Raw genomic sequence first — 21308 nt, 5'->3', positions numbered from 1 at the left:
CTGAAAGTAAGCCCAGTTTAACTGTGAGGTTTACTAATTGGTAGATGCTCTGGACTGTTGCATTGCTATGATACTGCAGTTTGTGAAACGTATGAGGCTCTGTGAAATGCTATGAGTGTAGCATGATCCTACTGCTGCTGGTAAAGTAAGGTAAAAAGGTATTTCCTTGGCTTTGCTATGCCACTAAGCCAAAGAAGGAATCTACCCTCCACATGTCACCTCCCATCAGGCAGCAGAGCCAATGATCAAGGATAATGGAAGATAGCAACCAAAACATCTGGAGGACCCCTTCTCAATATCATATAGTCTTTAATTTCATGAAAACAGAGGGCAACACCAAACCTGCTGCCTCAATGCCTTCCACATGTGCTGAGTCAGAAATATTTTGGGCAGCAGGTTGCAGGACAGCCTCAAAGATGCGCTCTCCCAAGCCCACATTCCCAGCATGTTCGCACTCCTGTTTCGGTGACGTCTGTGCTGACTTGGTCATATTCACGAAATGGAAGATGGCAGGATCCTCTCAGGGTCATAGTTACAGGCACCAACCAACCTGTTCGCAGACCAACTCTGCCTTACAAAGACGTCTGCAAACATGACAGCCAGGCTGGCAACATCAGCCCTGCCCTGTGGGAGTCCCTTGCAGATGACTGCAGTGCCTGAAGGCAGACAGGCAGGTCCACTAAGCTAGTTTGTACACACTCAGCCCGCTCTCTATCCTACATTCAGACGTGCAAGAAGCCTTGTCAGAGATAAAGGGCACATTCCAAGCAGGCAAGAAGGCGCGGGTGCCAAGCGAGGGGTGAAGCGGCAGGGTGAGGCTGTGGCTGGGAAAAACTTCCAAGAAGGCACCTCGGCCTAGCGATCCCCGTCCCTGACATGAAGAGGTCAGGGACCACCAGCATCCCTTCCCAAAGAGAGCGAGAAGCGAAAGGCCAGCCGGATCCCTCCCCCTCGAGAAACCAAACAATGTGGCGGGTGGAGGCGGGGAAGGAAAGTAAAAAAGAAAAAGCGGGCAGAAGGGCCCGCCTAGCAGTGACGCCATGAGTTCTGATTGGAGGAGAGAATATAAATGAACGAAGGGGGGAAAGAATCCCACGCCACTCAGTTTTCTGAGGGGGAAAAAAGAACCGCCGGGGCGTGGGGACGTTAGGACGCCGTGGGGCGGGACAAGAGCTGGCGCCTGCGCGCTAGCGACAGCGCCTCCTCGCGTAGTGGGCGGGAGGCGGCGCTGAGATGAGTCGGGCCCTAGCGCCACCGCCGCGGTCGCCGCCGTTACGGAGCTGAGCGCGCCGAAGAGGTGAGTGAGCGTCCGCTTCCCCCTTCCGCCAGCCTCGCTTTCCCCGTCCGTTGAGCCCGGAGCGCCCCTCCCTCGCCGCCCGCCTCCTTCGGCGTCTTCTCTAGGCGGCTTCTGCGCCCCCCAATAGCATCCGGAGTGGGATGTCGCCCCCCGAGCGGCGTTGGCGGGAGGGCTTTGAATGGGCTTTGCTGGGCAGCCTCTCCTCGTCCAGGAGGCCCGAAAAGAGGCTGGAGGGGAGGCGCCCGCGTCCCCAGCTCCCGGTTTCCTGCGGCTCCAGACCCTGTTTCGTCTTCTCCTCCTGCTGGATACTTTCTTTGCATTCCCTTCCCTTCCCGCCCCCCAGCACCTGCCCGTGTGAGGCATCCCGCGGGTGACTGGAGAGCCCTTTGCCCAGTTACGTGTTCTCTTAGGATTTCAGGTGATGCGGGAGACGTCACTGTCGGGCTACTCGTCCTGCCATTCCTTGGACTGCTTTCCGGAGTAAACAACACCTGCTTTTGGAGTAAGTCAGTCTCTCTTTTTCTGTGGTTGGGGGCGGAGTGGGGACATCATCGTGAGTATTGGAGCGGTGGGGGGAACTTCTTTCTTCCCTGTGCCATAGGAGTGTGATTCCCAGTCCCAGCAACTGGTGCTCAGAGACATACTGCCTTTGAAAGTGGAAATAAAACCCCTGGCCATTGTAGCGAGTAGCCATTGAAAGCTTTATTCACCATGGATTTGTCTAATCCTCTTTTAAAGTTATCCAGGTTGGTGATGCTACCTCTTGTGTGAGTGAACTCCATAGTTAAACTACGTGCTGTGTGTGAAGAAGCCCTTTCTTTTACCTGTCCGGAATCTTCCTGTATTCAACTTCACTGGATGTTCCTAAGTTACGAGAGAGGAAGGAAAAATTTTCTCTGTCTGCTAGTTCTCCATACTATACTGTTATAGATTTGGGAGTGCTCCCCGCCCCACAAATCCTAGAAATTAATAAATGGTAGTATTTTGATGATTTGGGATGTGAAAGGAGAAGTGCAGACTGCAGAGGAATTTCTGGGCTAGTCTATGCAAAACAGGGCCACTAAGGAAAAATAGAGTTCCAGTGATATCTGACCAATATTTTAACAGTGGCCCACTAATTAAAATAACTTGGCAGTGCAAGAGAACTGTCCTCCCCCCCCCCTGCCCTGAGGTGTGAACAGAGACTGGGGTTTGGAAGGTTGGCAGGGTGACTGTGTGTTTGAGGTGACAGGGAAAAGGAGTCTGGGAAGGAGAAGGAGGAAGAGAGACTGGGATCCATCTTTGGGCAGGCTGGCTGAGGGAGATGCCTTGACTCCAGGGCTTCACTGCTGCAGGGACATGCCCTCTTGAAATGACCATGCTGTAAGATTTGGACTCCTCCCATGGAGACTGAAGCCACGACAGTTTCCACCATGTCTCCGTTCTTCAAAGGACCACAGTGCCTGGAACCCCATGAGCATGAGCTCTTGCCACTGCTCAGCAGAGAGTGGGAGGCACCCAGCTTTTGTAACAATACATAATTTTATGCATCTTTATAACTTCTTCTTTAGATTTGTATAATGGCATTATGATATTGAGATCTTTATTTTCCATTCCTTTGCTAATGATCTTTAGCATGGAAGTTGCCTATTTTCACAGCTGCTGCATGACTGCATTGCAGACCTTCTGAAAGTTCAGGTGTGTAGTCTGGGTTACACCTTGAACCATCATTGCTACTGGAGGCGTAGGTGGTCCCAGAGGCTAGGAGTGCCTTTTCCTAGCTTTGACTGGTGCACCAGCCATAGCCATTCTTGGACAGGGCTAATCTATACACTATTAACTTCCAGGTTGGGTTACTGCAATGTGCTCTGTGTTGTGCTTGTTGCTGCTTTAGGACCTGCGGCTAACTCAGTGGTTCAGTTACTGAATGGTGCTGCCTACCATTGAGCATGTTACACTGGGGCAGGTTCAAGGTGCATATTGACATATAAGACCCTGAACAACTTGGGGCCTGGTTACTGAGGGAGCACCTTCTCTCATATCATCCTGTCCGTTAATTGAGTTCTTTATATCGGGCCCTCCTAGTCATTCCATCACCTGCACACATGCATCCTGAAGCACCCAGGGGGAAATCTTTCCAGCTCTTGGAATTCCCTCTTTCCTTAAGTATGGCAGGTACCAACCTTGTGTTTTGGTATCTGTTTAAGACCTACCACTTTTATCAAGCATTTCCTTTATTTTAAACATCTAGCTTTCAGTGAAATATTTTTTATTTTTCCACTGTTATTGTTGCATTAATGCTTTGTGTCGTTTCTTAAATATGTTCAATATAAGCTGCCCTGAAATTTGATAATAAGGATAGTGTATAAATATTAGAAACAATGCTGGTGTTTATAGGAATAAATATTTCATTGTTTTCTTGTCCTGTAGATAATAAACCCTGGGAGTGGAGAATTCAGTATCAGGATTGTGCATTATTACTGTTGTTGTTGTTGCAAGTGAGCTAATGTAAAATGATTACTCGGGGTCTGCTCCTGAAGGTTGCAAGAATGGGCATTTGGTCTTGATAAAATTATTGCATCTATGTTGAAATTTTGTGGGTAGTCAATCTTTTGCCCTCCAGATGTTGGGCTACAGCTACATCACTCCTGACATTTGGTTATGGGGGCGGGGGTGTAGTCCAGCAATATCTGGTGGACACCTCTTTGATTATCCCTGGTTCAGCGGAAGGTCATCTTCCCAGTTACACAGGAATTGGAAAGGAGGAATATGAGCTTGATTCTTGCTGTGGTTTGTGTAAGTCCCCCTAAACCAGCGGTCACCTTGGTTTTTAGACACCTTGTTTTTTAGACCCAAGAGAGAACACCCACACTCCTCACTTTTCCAAGGGATCTGGGTATAACTTTTGTGGCTAAGGCAGTAGTGCTCAGCAGAACAGGGTAAAGCTTCACTTTTTATCTTTCCTTTCAACCCTTGGGTCACTGCTCATTACTGAGAGGGTCAGCAGAGGCAGTGGGGAGGTATGCCCTGCCTCGCCAACTACTACTAGACTAACATGTTTTTTAAAAGATGCAAAGAGGGGTATACATTTCTCAGTGAAGGCACTCAGACTCTAAAAACTGGAAACATTGTAATCAAAATGTTGTTATTTAGTCCATATTTTATTTTTGTTATTATATGTACAACTAATAATGGCAACAAAGTGTTCTGGTTCTAATAAGTGTACAGGAGCCTAATAATCTTCAAACAGGTCAGAACTGGAAGCATAGTGTAGCAAGCTGTAATACAACAACAAGCATTTTCTCTTGATTTCAGTGTTTTAATTTTCTCAAAATTGATATTGGTGGGACTTTGACTTTGGGTACACTGTGCCCATAATGCTCTGGTTTTCTAGAGCAGGGGTTGTCAACCTGGTCCCTACCGCCCACTAGTGGGCGTTTCAGGATTCGAGGTGGGCGGTAGGGGGTTCTACGGCACAAGCACTGGTGGGCGGTAAGGAAATTTTACCATCAAGAAAAATGCATTAGTGGGCAGTAGGTATAAAAAGGTTGACTTACCCCTGTTTTAGAGTAAAAGAATGAACAAAGTAACATGCATATCAGAGGGGATGAAGGTAGCAATGCTTTTGTCTATCACTGTTATCTATTTACAAATAACTTTTCAAAATTAACTGTGAAACTCTAGCAGATGGCAGAATTCTGAACTGTCATTTCAGAAGCAACACTCTCCTTATGTAGTATTGTTCAGTGCTGGATCTACAAGTTTTGTCATAGGGTGCAAAAGTCTTGTTTTTTTTGTTATAGGGTGCCACCCATTCTCCTTAAAGACAAATGCTTTAAAAAGGCCTCATATAGGTTGGTGGATTAAGTCAAGGAAAGGGAGCTTTGAAAATGAGTTGCCAGTTTCCTTTATAATGCGCTGTCAGATTTAAAATTCAATTAAAAGCAAAATTAAATAATAATAATAATGTATAGTTTAGCAGCCAGGACCATCCAACACAGGAAATCAAGTTACATACACTTCTGTCTTCTTAGATGTATGAAGCTGTCAGTGTTCCCAATTAGCCCCCACACATCCACACATAGGTTACTAACTGTAAAGCATAATGGGAGGCCAGTATATAGGGGAGTGCCTGCAAGGGGGCCACTCTCCTGGTTTGCTCTGCCCAGGGTTCATGTGCTTGCCCTGCTTGGTGCAGTGGGTACTAGGAAGCAGAAGGTGACTGGAAGGCAAAGGAGGCAGAGGCGCTTATCTGGACCCATCTCCTGTGGCGGGGTGTGTACCCTGAAAGCTGAGGATCGGGTGGGAGAAAAAAGGAGGCATTTGATTACAGCATATCTGTGGGTGCTGTTCTGGGCATTTCCAGCAAGGAGGCAGAGGGGGTCAGCTGCATCTGTTGTGGTGAAGTGGAAGGAAGAGGAAAACAAGGAGGGCTGCCCATCTGTCTGCCTTGGGACCTGCTGCATCTTGGAACAAGGGCTGCCAGGCAACAGTGAGGCAAGGCAAGGCAGAAATGGCAGGGAAGGTTCTGGGCTCTACTGCTGCTGTTGCTGCCATGCTTGCATTGTCTGGCTGCTGTTTGCCTTCTGCTGCCAGCCCAACAGACCAGACCCAATGTTGGGATCTCCGCCAGAGTGAAGTGAGAGGCTCCTCCCTGCCCTTTCGCTCCTTTCAGCATTGATGTGTGTGTGTGTGTTGAACCCAGTAATTTTGCAGCCACCCTAATGTGCCATCCAGGGGCACTTGCCTGCTTTGTCCCCACACCCGATCCGGCCCAAATATTGTTTTGGGAGAGATTCATTTAGCAGCAGAGCACGCGCACACATTAAAAAAAATATTTAAATAGATGGTTTGAATAAAAAAAATAGTGCTAAAGTATGATGTCATGACTGGAAATGCATTTTATAAGCTTCATAATTTCTCTTTGGAAGCTGAGCTTCTGTTAGTGCTATTGTTAAAAGTTACAAGTCTTGGAAAATGCTATGAAGTTTTTAGTGTACAACTTGTGTGAGAAAACATGCTTCCAAGATTTCAGCAAGCTTTCTCATAGATGTTTAGGATGGGTAAAAATGATTCTCATACCTGATACACCTGTTTCCTAGTATGAGCTGATGACTAAACTAGTTTGAAATTACAAGTTTAGCAAGATGATGAAAACAATTAAGCAAGTAATGGCAAGTCATAAAGGAGATTTGGGTTTTTTGGATTCCAAAGTTTAAAAGCATATTACAGTTCGGTTTTTGCAGTAAAGCACCAGAGATAAGAGTGCTCTGAAAAGTCATAGGCAGGCAAAAAAGAAAGGAAGTAGATAATACTGAATGAAACGGTAGTAATGGTAAGCAAGGAGAAAACCAGAGGAAGAGTATTTGAAATGAGAGAGCACTGTACACAAAGTAGATCCCATTAAAGAGTCACATACTAAACAAAGCAATGTACCGCATTTTTCGCTCTATAACACGCACCCGACCATAACACGCACATAGTTTTTAGAGGAGGAAAATCCGTAGGCATGCCACCCGTAGGCATTTCCTCCATAACACGCACAGACATTTCCCCTTACTTTCTAGGAGGAAAAAAGTGAGTGTTATGGTGCAAAAAATACGGTATTTTAGCATTAATTTAAGTGTGGTTGGTATCTTCAGTGAAATTTTGTTAAACTTTTTTTAAAACTTAAGATACTTAAAAACAGTGTAATTTTTTTTTAAAAAAAGGAGTGTACAAAATGATCAAAACATATAAAAATCAAAATTATATACCATATCATAAAATAAAATTCTAAAAATTACATGGTGATCAGTAGAACGTACAGCTAATAGCTGTTTATCAGGTCAATGTAGTTTGGGCCTCTGTGTTATCGGCAGGGGAAGCTGCAAACTTGCTGCCGCACCCTGCACTACTTACTGCCAGTTATGTCAGCGTGTTTTGAGTTTCTATTAATATAAGTTCTGTAGCCAGAAATGTTACCTATAACTAGTTTCAACATGTAGCTCTGAATGGATTGCGTACTAAATCTCATAGCAACACTTGACGCAGTGAAATGTGTTTTAAAGGGATAAAGCAGAGAGCTTTTACCAACTTCAGTGAGAGTCATTCCCTGAGTTTTAATCTTGTGTTACCTACAAACAAGCAGAAATCAAAAGAGTAAAATTTCCACTAGACACAAAATGCTGCAGAAATGATCCTGCATTTGTTTTTAAGTGTAATTCTATCGTAAATCCCTCTTCCATGGATAACCAGATTAATTTACTTAGAACATAGTGCAGAACATTTAATGTAACATTTATGGCTGCTTATTTAAGTCTCACCAGAACAATGATCTTTTATGAATGAGCCATTAAGATACATTAGGTTTTCTAAGGGTGAACTCTTGGAATGCTGGGAGTAGAGTCCAACTAACTCAATGGCACTTGCTGCTGAATAGGCTTGTATAGAGTTGCACTGTCAGGCACACAGCACTTCTGAAGTCATAGAGAGAACATTTAATAATAATTAAGAAGTCACGATGCGGTTGGGCAACTACAGTGTGTCTTCTCCTTCCATCAGCCTCCCTCTTGTTGATAGCATTTCTGTAATGCTATCATTGGGCATCATATGTAATGCTATCATATGGGCAGCCCAGGATATTTAATGTATTCTGAGAGGAAAAGTATGTTTTTCCCCCCCTTATTTGGCTTTAATGGAACATCTTCTGCCCATCATAGCCCATCTCATGTACTTCTTTGCTTTTAAAAGCCCTTGGCCACTCTGTGGACTCAGCTGTACAGCTGCAAATAAAACTTTTAAAGTGCAATATACGAAGTGACACTATATGGCAATGGTGAACATTATGGAAAATTCAATGTATTTTTAAAAATACATTTTAAAAAAGCATTTTCAGAACGTTTTTTTGTGTGTGTGTGTAGATTGCACCTGTGTCTCTCAGCCATACTGGGAAATGTCAGGGATTAAATTTCGGACCTTCTGTATGCAAGTCAGGTGCTTTAACACTGGTAGGTGAAATCTTTCAGATTCTGAATTTGAATAATACAAAGCAATGAAACCTGGGACTGGAGGGGAAGCCATGTGTCTGGTTGCTATATACCATAGAATTTAATTCTTCAGTTTATGTTCTAGTTATTCACAATTAACAGTCTCACGTAAATTATGACAAATCTACAGACTATGTGCAACTTCTATCTTTATTTAAAGTATAGTTCTTTGGAGAGGAAACTGTTTGAACATGCTGGAACTATGTATTGAGTAATGCTTGTGTCATGACTATTTGACAACAGCCATGTTCACAATAGATTCAAAGGTCTTTGAGAGAGATGGCTTTGTGACAAAATGTAGTACTAAGACTATTTCACATAATGTATGAATAATTGAAATACAGCATGAGAACCTTTCCATTCTTACACATTTCCACCTTACACATTTGACAGGTTTTCTTTATAGCCCAGCTGTTGTATATTCCAATTGCAGCATTTTTTTCCTCCCCAGCTTATGTTGACCATGAGTCTTGTCATGATAAGTGAGAATGTGAAGCTGGCCCGTGAGTACGCCTTGCTGGGAAATTATGACTCTGCAATGGTCTATTACCAGGGAGTACTTGACCAAATGAATAAATACCTCTCTTCTGTCAAAGACACATACCTCCAGCAGAAATGGCAACAGGTGGGTCATCCTTTTTCCATTGATTGGGTTCTTACTTACACTTAATTCATAAGGTCCTTAGCTTAAAAAAATTGCTTGATAATAATTTGCTTACAACAGATCAACTAAATTTTATAAACATGCACATTTCTAAAACCTCCTCTTGGTGAATTCCTGACTTACATTTACTAAAGAAAAGCTGCTACTAATTGTTAGAGAAAAGGGCACCTTTAATTTTTAAGTTACCTATTATTTTAATAATTAAAAAGCCTCAGTAATAAACTCAGCACTGATTAAAATCTGATGCCACTGCTTAATTAGAGTTCAAGCCAAACCTTGTCCACTCAGAAGCAAGTACTATATTGAATTCAATGGGGTTTTCTCCTAGGTATGTGGAGTTTGGATTTGCAGCCTTAGTTGATTAATCTAAAACTTACTGCTCTGTTGAATTGTCTTAATTAATCACTATCATGTGAACATCTGAGCCCTTCCTGGAATGTATCACTTAGGCTACTGGTGAGGAGTTGCATTTATGAATGCTCTCCCTTAATGTTTTTCAAAAACACAACTTTATGCACAAAAAATGTGATCTTTCTGGCATATCGTGGCTCTTCCATGTGAATGGTCATCTGAAATTTCCTGTCTGAGAATTTGCTCCTGCCACACTGGGAGTTGTATTCTTTCTCAGTACTAAAGGTATGTTCCAAAGGCACATGATGTGGGAACCTTGCTGAGATCAATGCCTGGATGGGAGGCCACATGGAAATCCTACATATGCCTCTGGAATATAAATATGTAAAGTGGGATATAAATAGAATAATAGTTCATCATTATGACTGGTTTATTTAGTACTGGAGTATCTTGCAGTGGCCCAAGTAACCTTGAAAGGCCTGCAGTAAACACCAGTGCGAGGGCTTCTGTGGTGCATTACCGTGCCTGCTATGAAATTTAGATTACAGAGGTCTGTTTTGGAATAACTACCTTAAAGGGCACCTAGCATATGGGCGATCCTTAAGATTAGCTATCACAGAGAAGTAATACTGTACCTTTAATATGGAATGGAACATGCAAACAAACTTCCAAGTTACTTAGCATAAGTTTGCAAACAGTACAAAGTGGACTGGAATGAACTTTAAGCATAAAAAAGTTTGAATGTAAGATCCATTGAAAAAAAAGTCAAGCATATAGTGGTGCATTTGTTCCCCATTTTGGTGCAGGATTTGGGAATCTTTGGTGGACCAGGTCAACTTCCTATAAAGTAACATATTTATCTTGAAAACTTCCAAACGGCCCCTTCATCCAAAATAAAGATAAAAATAAAAGACTGATACAATATCAGAACAAACAATCGAAAAAAGCAAAGCAAACAATTGAAGTTAAACATCTCTAGCACTTCTAATGGAGCCCTAGAAATTTTCTAAAGCTACATATGCTCAGCTAGGGACACGTTTCTACCTGTTAAAGCTATACTTTTCATGTTTTCAATCAGGTTAGGCAGGAGATAAGTGTAGAAGCGAAGCACGTGAAGGATATCATGAAAACACTAGAAAGCTTTAAATTAGACAGCACGCCTTTGAAAGCTGCACAGCAAGAATTACCGGCTCATGATGGAGAAGTTTGGTCCCTGCCTGTACCTGCCGAACGTAGGTAAGAGACGCCAAGAGTGTAAAGTGGATCAGGGAAGCCCAAAACATTACATTTAAAATGTCTGGGAGGCCCACACACTGGTTCCAGTTCCTAAGTCAGGGAAAAAGCATGCTGCGCTGTCCCCCGTGAATATGCCTTAGCAGTCCACATGGAGCCTCAGCACAGACCTCGCCGGGGAGTGGGGGGATTCCTAAGATCTATTGCCCCATAATGTAAACAATTCAGATCCTCATAGGTCCAAACAAAATGCTTATGAACTTGTCCCTATGTTGAAAGCTGCTTTAGTTTAGCTTTATTACAGTTTTCTCTTTTACATTTTCTAACTAACCAGAAGTTCACCAGGAGCCAGGAAACGTCAGTCTGCTCATTGCAGTGATTGCAGGAGCCAAAATAACCGAGCGAGTGCAGCGCCTAAAGTCTCCAGCCGTCCCTCCTCCCGAAGCTCTAACGATAAAGGCAAAATAATCCGTGGCCGGGAAAAGAAGGATCCGCAGAATAAAATGAAAGAAGAAAAAGTGAGTGTCTAAAATGTGAAGCTAACTTTTCAAGTTCTTAGAAGTGCCCCTCTCACCACTTGGATCTCTCTCATATACACTGTCAACATTCTCAAGAGGCAGGAGGTGTGAGGTTTTAGGGAAGAGTAGTTTTAAACATGTCAATTTTGAAGCCCCATTACATTCAGTAGTGCATATTTCCAGGTAAATGTGTATAGAATTGCAGCCTTAATGAAACTAAACATGGCGTTTTTGTCAAATGGTACAAAGATGAGTATTATTAGAATTTCCTTTCAGAGAGTCTGAAGGCTATAGTGTATTTAATAAGAGCATAAGTAGAGCCTGCTGGATCAGGCCAAGGGCCCATCTAGTCAAGTATCCTGTTCTCACAGTGGCTGAATAGCTGCCTGTGGGAAACCAGTGAGCAGGATTCGAGCACAAGAGCATTCCCCTCTCCTGTGGTTTCCGCAAATGGATGGAGTCATTCCATTCACGGAAGAACTTTTAATTAACTGAAGAGGCTTCAGATAATGGAAGGGGACCATTTTCACCAACACACACCATGGCACTCCAGCACTGCTCAACGCTCCAGAATATATCTTTGGGGAAGGGATCAATGGGGTTGGTAAAAATGGTTCCCCCTCTTCCACTAGCAGAGACCTCCACTATGTCCTTCCATCTGAGAAACATCCTTTGATAATATTGGGTGGAGCCATGGGTGCTTTTACAAAACATTTCCATTGTAAAATGCTATATAAATATACCTAATGCCACACACAATTCAGTAACGGAATTATTTATTATAACAAGGTGCCAGATCAGTTTATGGCTCAGCTGACTTCTGAATTAGCTAGCCTGCACTTGGGGATGATTTTAATAGTTCCATCCAGTGCCATATTTCCATCTTGAATTTGCATTATTCTGGTGCGGCTGTAAGCTGTGTAGACTATGCCCACTTTTGCCTACAGGACCCTAGCTTCTATTATAATTAAGCGGGCATTAAGCCAGGTATAGTGATTCATTGTGTGGACAATTTAAAAATAACAAATGTAGGTTTGATATGCAAACTGTGTTTGTAATGCAGAATAAGCCCTCGTCTGACATTTCAGAATCTGAGCCAAAGAAATTTGATAGCACTGGATATGACAAAGACTTAGTAGAAGCTTTGGAAAGAGACATCATTTCCCAAAATCCCAATGTTCGATGGTAAGTGTAACCCATCTCTGTAATTTTTTTTACTTGGCAAGTATGTGTGTAAGCTTAATCCTTTAAAGAGGGCAATGCCAATGCTTGGTTAAAAATTAAATTTAATCTGACAACAGATTGTAGGTCTTCCATTAATAATATTTTTCATTCAATTTATGGCAAGATATTACATTCAAGGAATTAAGTGTATCAGGCCTAGCTCAGTGCAACATATTGTCCACTTTGACCTGCCAACTTATTTGGATCGTTCAGCTGAATCTAGCACAAGGCTTCTATAGAGGGGATATCACCACATCATACCTACTGTGCAGCCAGGACCAGCAAAATAATGGTACACAACTAGATACTATACCACAACATCAGTGGTCTGAAAGAATAATAACATACTCTTAACTAATGCTGCTATAGAGACTTCCTTGCTTAGAAGCAATCCTGTTGCCACATAGCCAGATGAGTGGCCATTCACAGAATTGGTTGGCATCCTGTTTTTGCTATGAACAGGATGTAGTTTTAGTGGCTGAAGCGTAAATGACTACTGTCCCAATGTGGTATAGTCAACAGTTGTTAAGAGTTGCTAATTATCTTTAAGAGTTGTTAAGAGTTAAGAGTTGCGCAGCCTGGGAGTCATTTTGGACTCACAGCTGTCCATGGAGGCGCAGGTCAATTCTGTATCCAGGGCAGCTGTCTACCAACTCCACCTGGTACGCAGGCTGAGACCCTACCTGCCCGCGGACTGTCTCGCCAGAGTGGTGCATGCTCTAGTTATCTCCCGCTTGGACTACTGCAATGCGCTCTACGTGGGGCTACCTCTGAAGGTGACTCGGAAACTACAACTAATCCAGAATGCGGCAGCTAGACTGGTGACTGGGGGCGGCCGCCAAGACCACATAACACCGGTCTTGAAAGACGTACATTGGCTCCCAGTACGTTTCCAAGCACAATTCAAAGTGCTGGTGTTGACCTTTAAAGCCCAAAACGGCCTCGGCCCAGTATACCTGAAGGAGCATCTCCACCCCCATCGTTCTGCCCGGACGCTGAGGTCCGAGGGCCTTCTGGCGGTTCCCTCATTGCGAGAAGCAAAGCTACAGGGAACCAGGCAGAGGGCCTTCTCGGTAGTGGCGCCCGCCCTGTGGAACACCCTCCCATCAGATGTCAAAGTGATAAACAACTACCTGACATTCAGAAGACATCTTAAGGCAGCCCTGTTCAGGGAAGTTTTTAATGTGTGATATTTTAGTGTATTTTGGTTTCTATGGAAGCCGCCCAGAGTGGCTGGGGAAACCCAGCCATATGGGTGGGGTACAAATAATAAATTATTATTATTATATTATAATTAACATTTTTCTCCTTTGTTTATACATAAGGCAGGAATGTTATAAAATGAGCTAAACATATACACTTGGACCAAGAATCCCTGGAAAATACGATCAATTTGCCTCAACAGAATTTTTCTTAGAATATTACATGAGCCAGTTTTCAGTGAGGGTGGGAGAATGAGTTTGTGCATCATAAAATTAGAGCTTGTGTAGTCTATATTTGGGCCTGTTCAGTGCCTGAAAGGGGGGGGGGAGAACACTCTTCTGACTTAGAGAAGCAAATTGCCTGCTTTCCTTGGTCTTTACTTGCCATATACAACCAATGGATTGGTTTCTGTTTCTATTATGAACCTGTACTTTAAAAGCAAATTCCTTCATACTGAAACACTTCATTCTTACTAAATCCTGAGGAATGTGCCCTGCTGAGTAAACATGAATAATATTAGGCTACTTGTGCCCAAAGAAAGGGCTGGCACATACTGTACAAAATAATGTTTCTCCATAACTTAGGATGTAACGGTTGTGGTTGTGGTTGTGATTGTTTGTCTGTTACTTAATTTATATTTTGAAACTCTCTAGAGGAGGAGGTGGTTTGAGGGGCTGCAGGGGGAGGAGGAATTGCTGGAAACAGCCAGCCTGCTCAGTCTGCTAATATATTTTTTCTGTCAGCAGTGGGACACCCACTGAATACCTTTCTGTGGTTTTTGACTTCTTGAATATTTATAATTTGTATAACGAATGCACGTATTTATAAAGCTTCACCTCAAATCACTTTTGCCCTTGGTTTATATATAAAATCATATTTTAACTTGGTGTGTTAAAAAGTCAAAATTTAACTGAATGTGGTGCCTGCATTCAGAGAGCATTTTAAGCCAGGTTACTTAAAGGGATGATAAATATTACTGAAATGCTTAAATGAAAAAAACACCTGAACTTTTTATATTAAAAACAACTTTATGATAGACTTCCATGTGAAAGAACATTTTGTACAAACAACAAGTGTGTTGATGTATTGATAGTTTTCTCCTGGAACAGAATTACAGATCATGCAAATTTACTTGGAACAGAATGCTGACACCTGGGAGCAGATAAAATTAAATGGGAAACTATTTATTTGATATTCTTCTGTAGAGAGTCATAGAAGGTTTCAACTGCAGGTAGGAATGCATCTTTTAGAAGCTAACCCAAGGTCACCGTCCGACTGTGATAGGGACTCTTGAACGGAACAGTAATTAGTTGCTTCTAGTGTGTCATAATCTGTTAATTTCTTTTCTTAAACAGGGATGATATAGCTGATTTAGTGGAAGCTAAAAAGTTGCTCAAGGAAGCGGTGGTTTTACCCATGTGGATGCCAGAATTCTTTAAGGGGATTAGAAGGCCCTGGAAGGTAAAATCATGCAATTTAGTTTTGAATTAATAATTTTTTCATATGTCCTGATTGGGCACAATTTTAATAAGAGAAAATGATGCGTTAGTATTAACCTAAAATCTGAATGGAATTATTGTATGGCTAGAATTTCTCACATTTTAGCAATAGAGCAAAATATAAAGGTAAAGGTACCCCTGCCCGTACGGGCCAGTCGTGTCCGACTCTAGGTTTGTGCGCCCATCTCACTTAAGAGGCCGGGGGCCAGCGCTGTCCGGAGACACTTCCGGGTCACGTGGCCAGCGTGACGAAGCTGCTCTGGCGAGCCAGCACCAGCGCAGCACACAGAAACGCCGTTTACCTTCCCGCTAGAAAGCGGTACCTATTTATCTACTTGCACTTAGGGGTGCTTTCGGACTGCTAGGTGGGCAGGAGCTGGGACCGAAAGACGGGAGCTCACTCCGCCGCGGGGATTCGAACTGCCGACCATACGATCGGCAAGTGCTAGGCACTGAGGTTTTACCCACAGTGCCACCTGCGTCCCAAGAGCAAAATATAATACATCACAATTCCACTGAATGCAATGTGTAGTCATCTGGATACGTAAACAAGTTATGTAAGAATGCCTGCTGTTCTGATCCTCAGAGCTAGGATACCATTTTCTTAGACATGATATTAAAGCACATTTGGAGAAAAGGAAGTTCTAAAGCAATTTCCCATGGAAAATGTGTTCTAGATATCTCAAATGAGAAACTTTCTGAACATTTTTTTGGACTTCTTCTCTTTTACATAGGGTGTTTTGATGGTTGGTCCTCCTGGCACTGGAAAAACGCTTCTTGCAAAAGCTGTAGCTACTGAATGCAAGACAACCTTTTTCAACATATCATCGTCAACACTTACTTCAAAATACAGAGGAGAATCTGAAAAACTTGTTCGACTTCTATTTGAAATGGTGATTTTAGAGTTCACTGTTGGTTCTTTGATATATATTTTGGATGAATAATAGTTTCTAGAATATACAGGTGTTTCAAAAACCTGGCTACTCGTCTGAAATTTATATTTAAGCTTTTTTCAGACTTCTAGTTGTACAGCAGCTAAAGGGTATGCATGTTTGTATGTAATGGTTGTTGTGTTACATTGGTCAGTTGAGCAGGCCTGACCAGCGTTGAGCTATCGTGGACCAGACTCCTTGTACTGTCATAATTTTGTCTTAACGCAGTACCAGTCCTATCTGACTGCAATGAGTTATTCTCCTTTACCAGACAAGCATGATGCAGTTGCATCACAAAATGTAGAGTGTGTGTGTGTGTGTGTGTGTGTGTGTGTGTGTGTGTGTAGCCAGCCTCATTCCCACACCACCCCTCTCCATTAAAGTCTTACAGGTTGCTTTGCCACTTAGCAGTGAATTGCATAGTAGCACCTCCCTTGGTTTCATACCATTCAAGTTAATGTATAACTTCTATTACTTTTTTAATGAATGAATTCAGGTAGGTAGCCGTGTTGGTCTGACGCAGTCAAAAAAAATTAAAAAGTATCTGAAGAAGTGTGCATGCACACGAAAGCTTATACCCAGAACAAACTTAGTTGGTTTCTAAGGTGCTGCTGGATGATTTTTTAAATTTATTATGAAGCATTCCAAAGCCCGCTTGCATGCTGCCCAGAATATTATTTGAAAGTTTGTTGGGTCTCTGGATGTTGGATTAATGCATAACATTTGGCCATGCTGGCTAGGAATGGCAGTTGAAGTCCAGTGTCTGGGAACCCAAGATTGTTGCTTCAGGGGTAGACTTTAGTAATATGGTGCCCTGAGCAAAGGCAAAATTTGGCATTGTCCCCCCCCCCCAAAAAAAAACTTTGAGTAGGTACCCATATAAATATAGCGATGATGATGATGATGCACCCCCTTGGCTCGGCACCCTGTGCAGAGGAACTACCCGAATCACCCTAAATCTGGTGCTGGTTGCTGACTTGAGAGGGGAAAACTGTAATTGTATGGACTTTCAAGGTTATATGCCATGTTTTTTGTGAAGTAAGTTGTTAAACATAGCTCAGCGGTACTTCTGGTGATTTAATTGATGTTCCTTCATCTTGTCTCTCCAGGCTCGATTCTATGCACCAACAACAATATTTATAGATGAAATCGATTCTATCTGTAGTCGCAGAGGAACTTCTGAGGAGCATGAAGCCAGCCGAAGGGTGAAGGCAGAATTACTCGTTCAGATGGATGGTAAATAAGCTCAGTTCACATTGTGTTAAAGAGATGTGGAGCTCAAAGTAGGAACTTTGATGTGACATTAAAGTAGCAACACTGTACTAATATTTCTGCTTTGGATCAGAAATTATGTATGACTGTTTAGAGTAGTAGCTTTGTGCTATACATGGATCATGTGGATGTAGCCACTGTCTGAATTACCGTGGTTGTGGAATCATTGAACAGTCTTAATTTTGCAGACCAGTGGATAGACTTCTGAAGTGTTTTCCCTCTTTACAAAGTGTCTTAGTCGTTCTGCTCCTGTTTTCCTTTTTTAGTAATTAAATGCAGCAGCAGGGGGAGCTGCTTCAATAGCCAAGAGACACTTTATTCAAATTGTTCAGTGCAAATCTGTTGCCATTTTATGCAGGTGATTAAAATTCACATTGGCTTTAACTTTGGATAGCTTCCAGAATTTTGTGACCTCCCCTTATAACTTCCTCTTTCCTTCTGATTTAGGTGTTGGAGGGGCTTCTGAAAATGATGACCCTTCCAAAATGGTTATGGTACTAGCTGCTACTAATTTCCCATGGGATATTGATGAGGCCTTACGACGGCGGCTAGAGAAGAGAATTTATATTCCTTTACCATCAGGTAGAACAACTTCCATTTTGGGGGAAACCAACCTTTTTATTTATCCTGAATTTTGAATTCTGAACCTGAATTTGGTATAGGACTGTATTGGGAAATAGGGGTGGTGCTTCCAAGTGGCCTCCAGGGAAAATACTCCCCCAAGAAGTAGAATCCCAGGTTTGTGCTGCCTTTTATGGAAGGGACAGTGTTCCCTTCTCCCCTGGGAAAGTCTCTGAACCTCCAGAGCTGTGATTAGGGTGGCAGTTTGGGTTGCAGTGAAAATCACTTCCCTTCCTTGGTAGATTGTTGCTTGTAAACTTTGGCACACAAGATTCTCGGGTGGCAAAAAAGCAGAACTAAGTGCATGTTTAGGAACCCATTTTTGAAAGCCTCAGCATTTTGTGAAAGTTAGTAACTATACTATGTGGTTCAAACTATTTATATTGCTACTTTTTAAAAAATGTTCTGTCTTAGCCAAAGGTAGAGAAGAACTTCTAAGAATAAGCCTGCGAGAGTTGGAACTTGCTGATGATGTTGACCTTGCCAATATAGCACAAAATATGGACGGTTATTCCGGGGCTGACATTACTAATGTGTGCAGGTACGTTAAAACTGTAACACTTCTAAAATAATTAAGGCCTGTTTTAAGCATACCTACTCAGAAATTTGAATGAATAATAATTTAATTGGGGCTTCTATTGGAATCCAAAATTTGTTTATGAAACTACATTAATGTTGCCGTTTGTCCCCTGGCTTACTGCTGCTTTGATAAAAAAAATTATACTGAAACTATTTCCCAGCCAGGCAGTCTTTATTCTTCTCCCTCTTCATTCTCCTCTAGTTCAAGGAAAGCAGATAGATTCAACCTATTTGTCTGCTTTCCTTGAACTTGGGGAATGGCAGGTTTGTATACCATTTCCCCCTAGTCCCCATTCTCTGCCACAATGGGTTTTTTCCTTCTTGGTGCACACTTCTCTCGTGTATTGTTCCTCTCCACTCTACATTTTGTTTTATCCTTTTTCTCTGGCCATATTCACTTTTTCCTCATCCACATCAGTTACCTTCTCTTATTTCTTCCACTCCCCTCTACTCCCTCTCCATTATTTTTTCCCTGCCTCACTCAGTAAACCTTTCTCTAACCCCATACCTGTCTCAACTGCACTACTTGTGCCTTTTCTCAGTAGGTGAATCCGTTCAGCCCTTGCAAAATGAAGAGGGTAATGCCCATATCAGCCCCTCCAAAATGACTCCACACTCCTTGCCTTCTGTCATCTATTAGCCTAGCCAGTGTCACTGTTTGAAATACCGAAATTCCTGTCTTCCCATTGAAGGCAGTTTTGATATTTGACAGAGCTGTAGCTGTAAAGCATCTGCTCTGAATGCATAAATTCCTAGGTTGGAAACATCCCTTACCTGAAATCCTAGTGAGCCACTGCCAGTCAGTGTAGACAATACTGAACTGGATGGACCAATGCTCTGACTCTGTATAAGGCAACTTCCTGGATTCTTGTGATATTTTGCTGAAGGGAGATACCAAAAATGTGTGGCGGTTTCTGTGAGTATACAGTGGTACCTCGGGTTATGTACTTAATTTGTTCCGGAGGACTGTTCTTAACCTGAAACTGTTCTTAACCTGAAGCACCACTTTAGCTAATGGGGCCTCCTGCTGCTGCTGTGCCGCTGCTGCATGATTTCTGTTCTCATCCTGAAGCAAAGTTCTTAACCCGAGGTACTATTTCTGGGTTAGTGGAGTCTGTAACCTGAAGCGTATGTAACCTGAGATACCACTGTACAAAGGGTAAGACATGCATGATCAGAGAGAGAGAAAAGAATGATAAAAAGGTGTCTCTGTAAGCTGGGGTTTCAAACTGGGTCTCAGATTCCAAATTACTGCAATAGTTTTATGTGATCTACTGAACTGTTATTAATCCACTGTTGTAGAAGTGGGAGCCTGCATGCCTCCAGATGTTGCTGGACTGACTCCAACATCTGGAGAGCCACAGGTTCCCTAGCCATGCAGTACTGAATACAGTACAAAGTCCTCAGATGTGTTTCCGTTTGTGTGCTGAAGGTCAAACTTTCCAAGCAGTCTCTGATATTTTAAGCATGTCAGTGTTCATCTACAGCTACTATTAGCTATTTACTTAGGACCAGTGGCATTGTGTATTCTCATTAAGTCCAATCTTGGATACCAACAGGGATGCTTCACTAATGGCTATGAGAAGGCGTATTGAAGGCTTGACACCAGAAGAAATCCGGAATCTTTCCAGAGATGAAATGCACATGCCAACCACAATGGAAGATTTTGAAATGGCTTTAAAGAAAGTTTCGAAGTCAGTCTCTGCTGTGGACATTGAAAAATATGAGAAATGGATATTCGAATTTGGATCATGCTAAGCCTTCCTACCTTGAGATATCTGCCTTAAGTCTTCAAACAATTCCAGAAGTAATTAAAAAGTAGTGCAACAGGGCACTGAGTACTATTTTTTAACTTTTGTAATTACAGTTAACAGCAATATCCTTAATAAAGTTAGTTTTTTAAACTGCAGCTCATTTTTTACCTCTTGCACCAGTTGTCCCTTCTGTTCTCTGCACAAGGTATTTGCATGTAAACTAGCCTTCAATCTATGCACCCAACCAATGCAATAGTATTAGGTGGGAAGTGTTATAGGTACCTATTTACAGATAACAGTGTAAAAACTTTTTGACATAGATCCACAGTTTCAATTTTTATATTCAAATAGAGTAAACTTGTTCTGCTGTTTGCCTACACTTTAACTAATGATAAGTAAAAGTGAGCCACCTGAGCCTCAGGTGACATCAAAGAATCCAAAATAACCCCCAAGCTACATACCTGCTCCTTCAGAGTATGTAACCCCACCAAGAACAGGCAATCTCTGTTAGGATATTTCCGTTCCACCTTAAAAGGGAGCAGGATGTTTGTATAACAGCCTGCGTAAGTTCCTGTCTCACAGGATGTTTATGTTGTAAGTTCGTTTCGTTTTTGGCTGTTTTGCCTGAGCAGTCGGAGGAGACGGTCATGATTCCTTTGTTCTGACCAACGCCTAATAAACTGTAAATATGCAGTTCTGCTCTCATGCTGTGCAACTTCTGTTGTGTGAATTCTGCTGATAGAGTGTGCAGAAGTCCAAGAATGTGGCTATCTTTTCTTGAGGCTTCGTGTCACTACAATTGCTTGATATTGCCTGACTAAGGGAGGTCGATGGATCGTCCGGCACCGAGCTTGGGGCTCAGATGGATTCTATCTCCCTGGCAGTATCCCAACAACAGGTTTCGGGCCCAGATTCACGGCACTTGCAGGAGAGTAAGACAGCGACAGACTGCTGAAAGGTATGTTGGAAAAGCGAAAGCAGAGGCTTTTCTGTTTGCCGCGGAAGAAGGCCTTTGATGTCCGGCAAAGACTAATTGGCCTGGGAGCCGAGCCAGAGGCATCGTGATTTATGAGCTGCCGAGATAAGAAGTCTTAGAAGGCAATAAAGGCTCACGGCTGGCGTTAAGAGGTGGAATGGAGTTTTTCCAAGCCTCT

General features: G+C 42.6%; 1 protein-coding gene across 1 annotated transcript; it reads left to right on the top strand.

The window, feature by feature from the left end:
* The first annotated feature begins 1171 nt into the window (after positions 1-1171).
* Positions 1172-20304, top strand: KATNA1 (katanin catalytic subunit A1). The gene is made up of 12 exons (XM_053382136.1): positions 1172-1297; positions 1708-1799; positions 8756-8929; positions 10398-10555; positions 10887-11070; positions 12134-12255; positions 14853-14958; positions 15731-15889; positions 17038-17164; positions 17648-17782; positions 18236-18362; positions 19960-20304. Exons 3-12 carry the CDS (start codon positions 8759-8761, stop codon positions 20156-20158), a joined length of 1488 nt encoding a protein of 495 aa, XP_053238111.1. The 5' UTR covers positions 1172-1297; positions 1708-1799; positions 8756-8758; the 3' UTR covers positions 20159-20304.
* Positions 20305-21308: the final 1004 nt, after the last annotated feature.

Source organism: Podarcis raffonei, chromosome 3 (genome assembly GCF_027172205.1).
Source record: "Podarcis raffonei isolate rPodRaf1 chromosome 3, rPodRaf1.pri, whole genome shotgun sequence".
NCBI lineage: Eukaryota > Metazoa > Chordata > Lepidosauria > Squamata > Lacertidae > Podarcis > Podarcis raffonei.
This window is presented reverse-complemented; position numbering and strand designations above follow the sequence as displayed.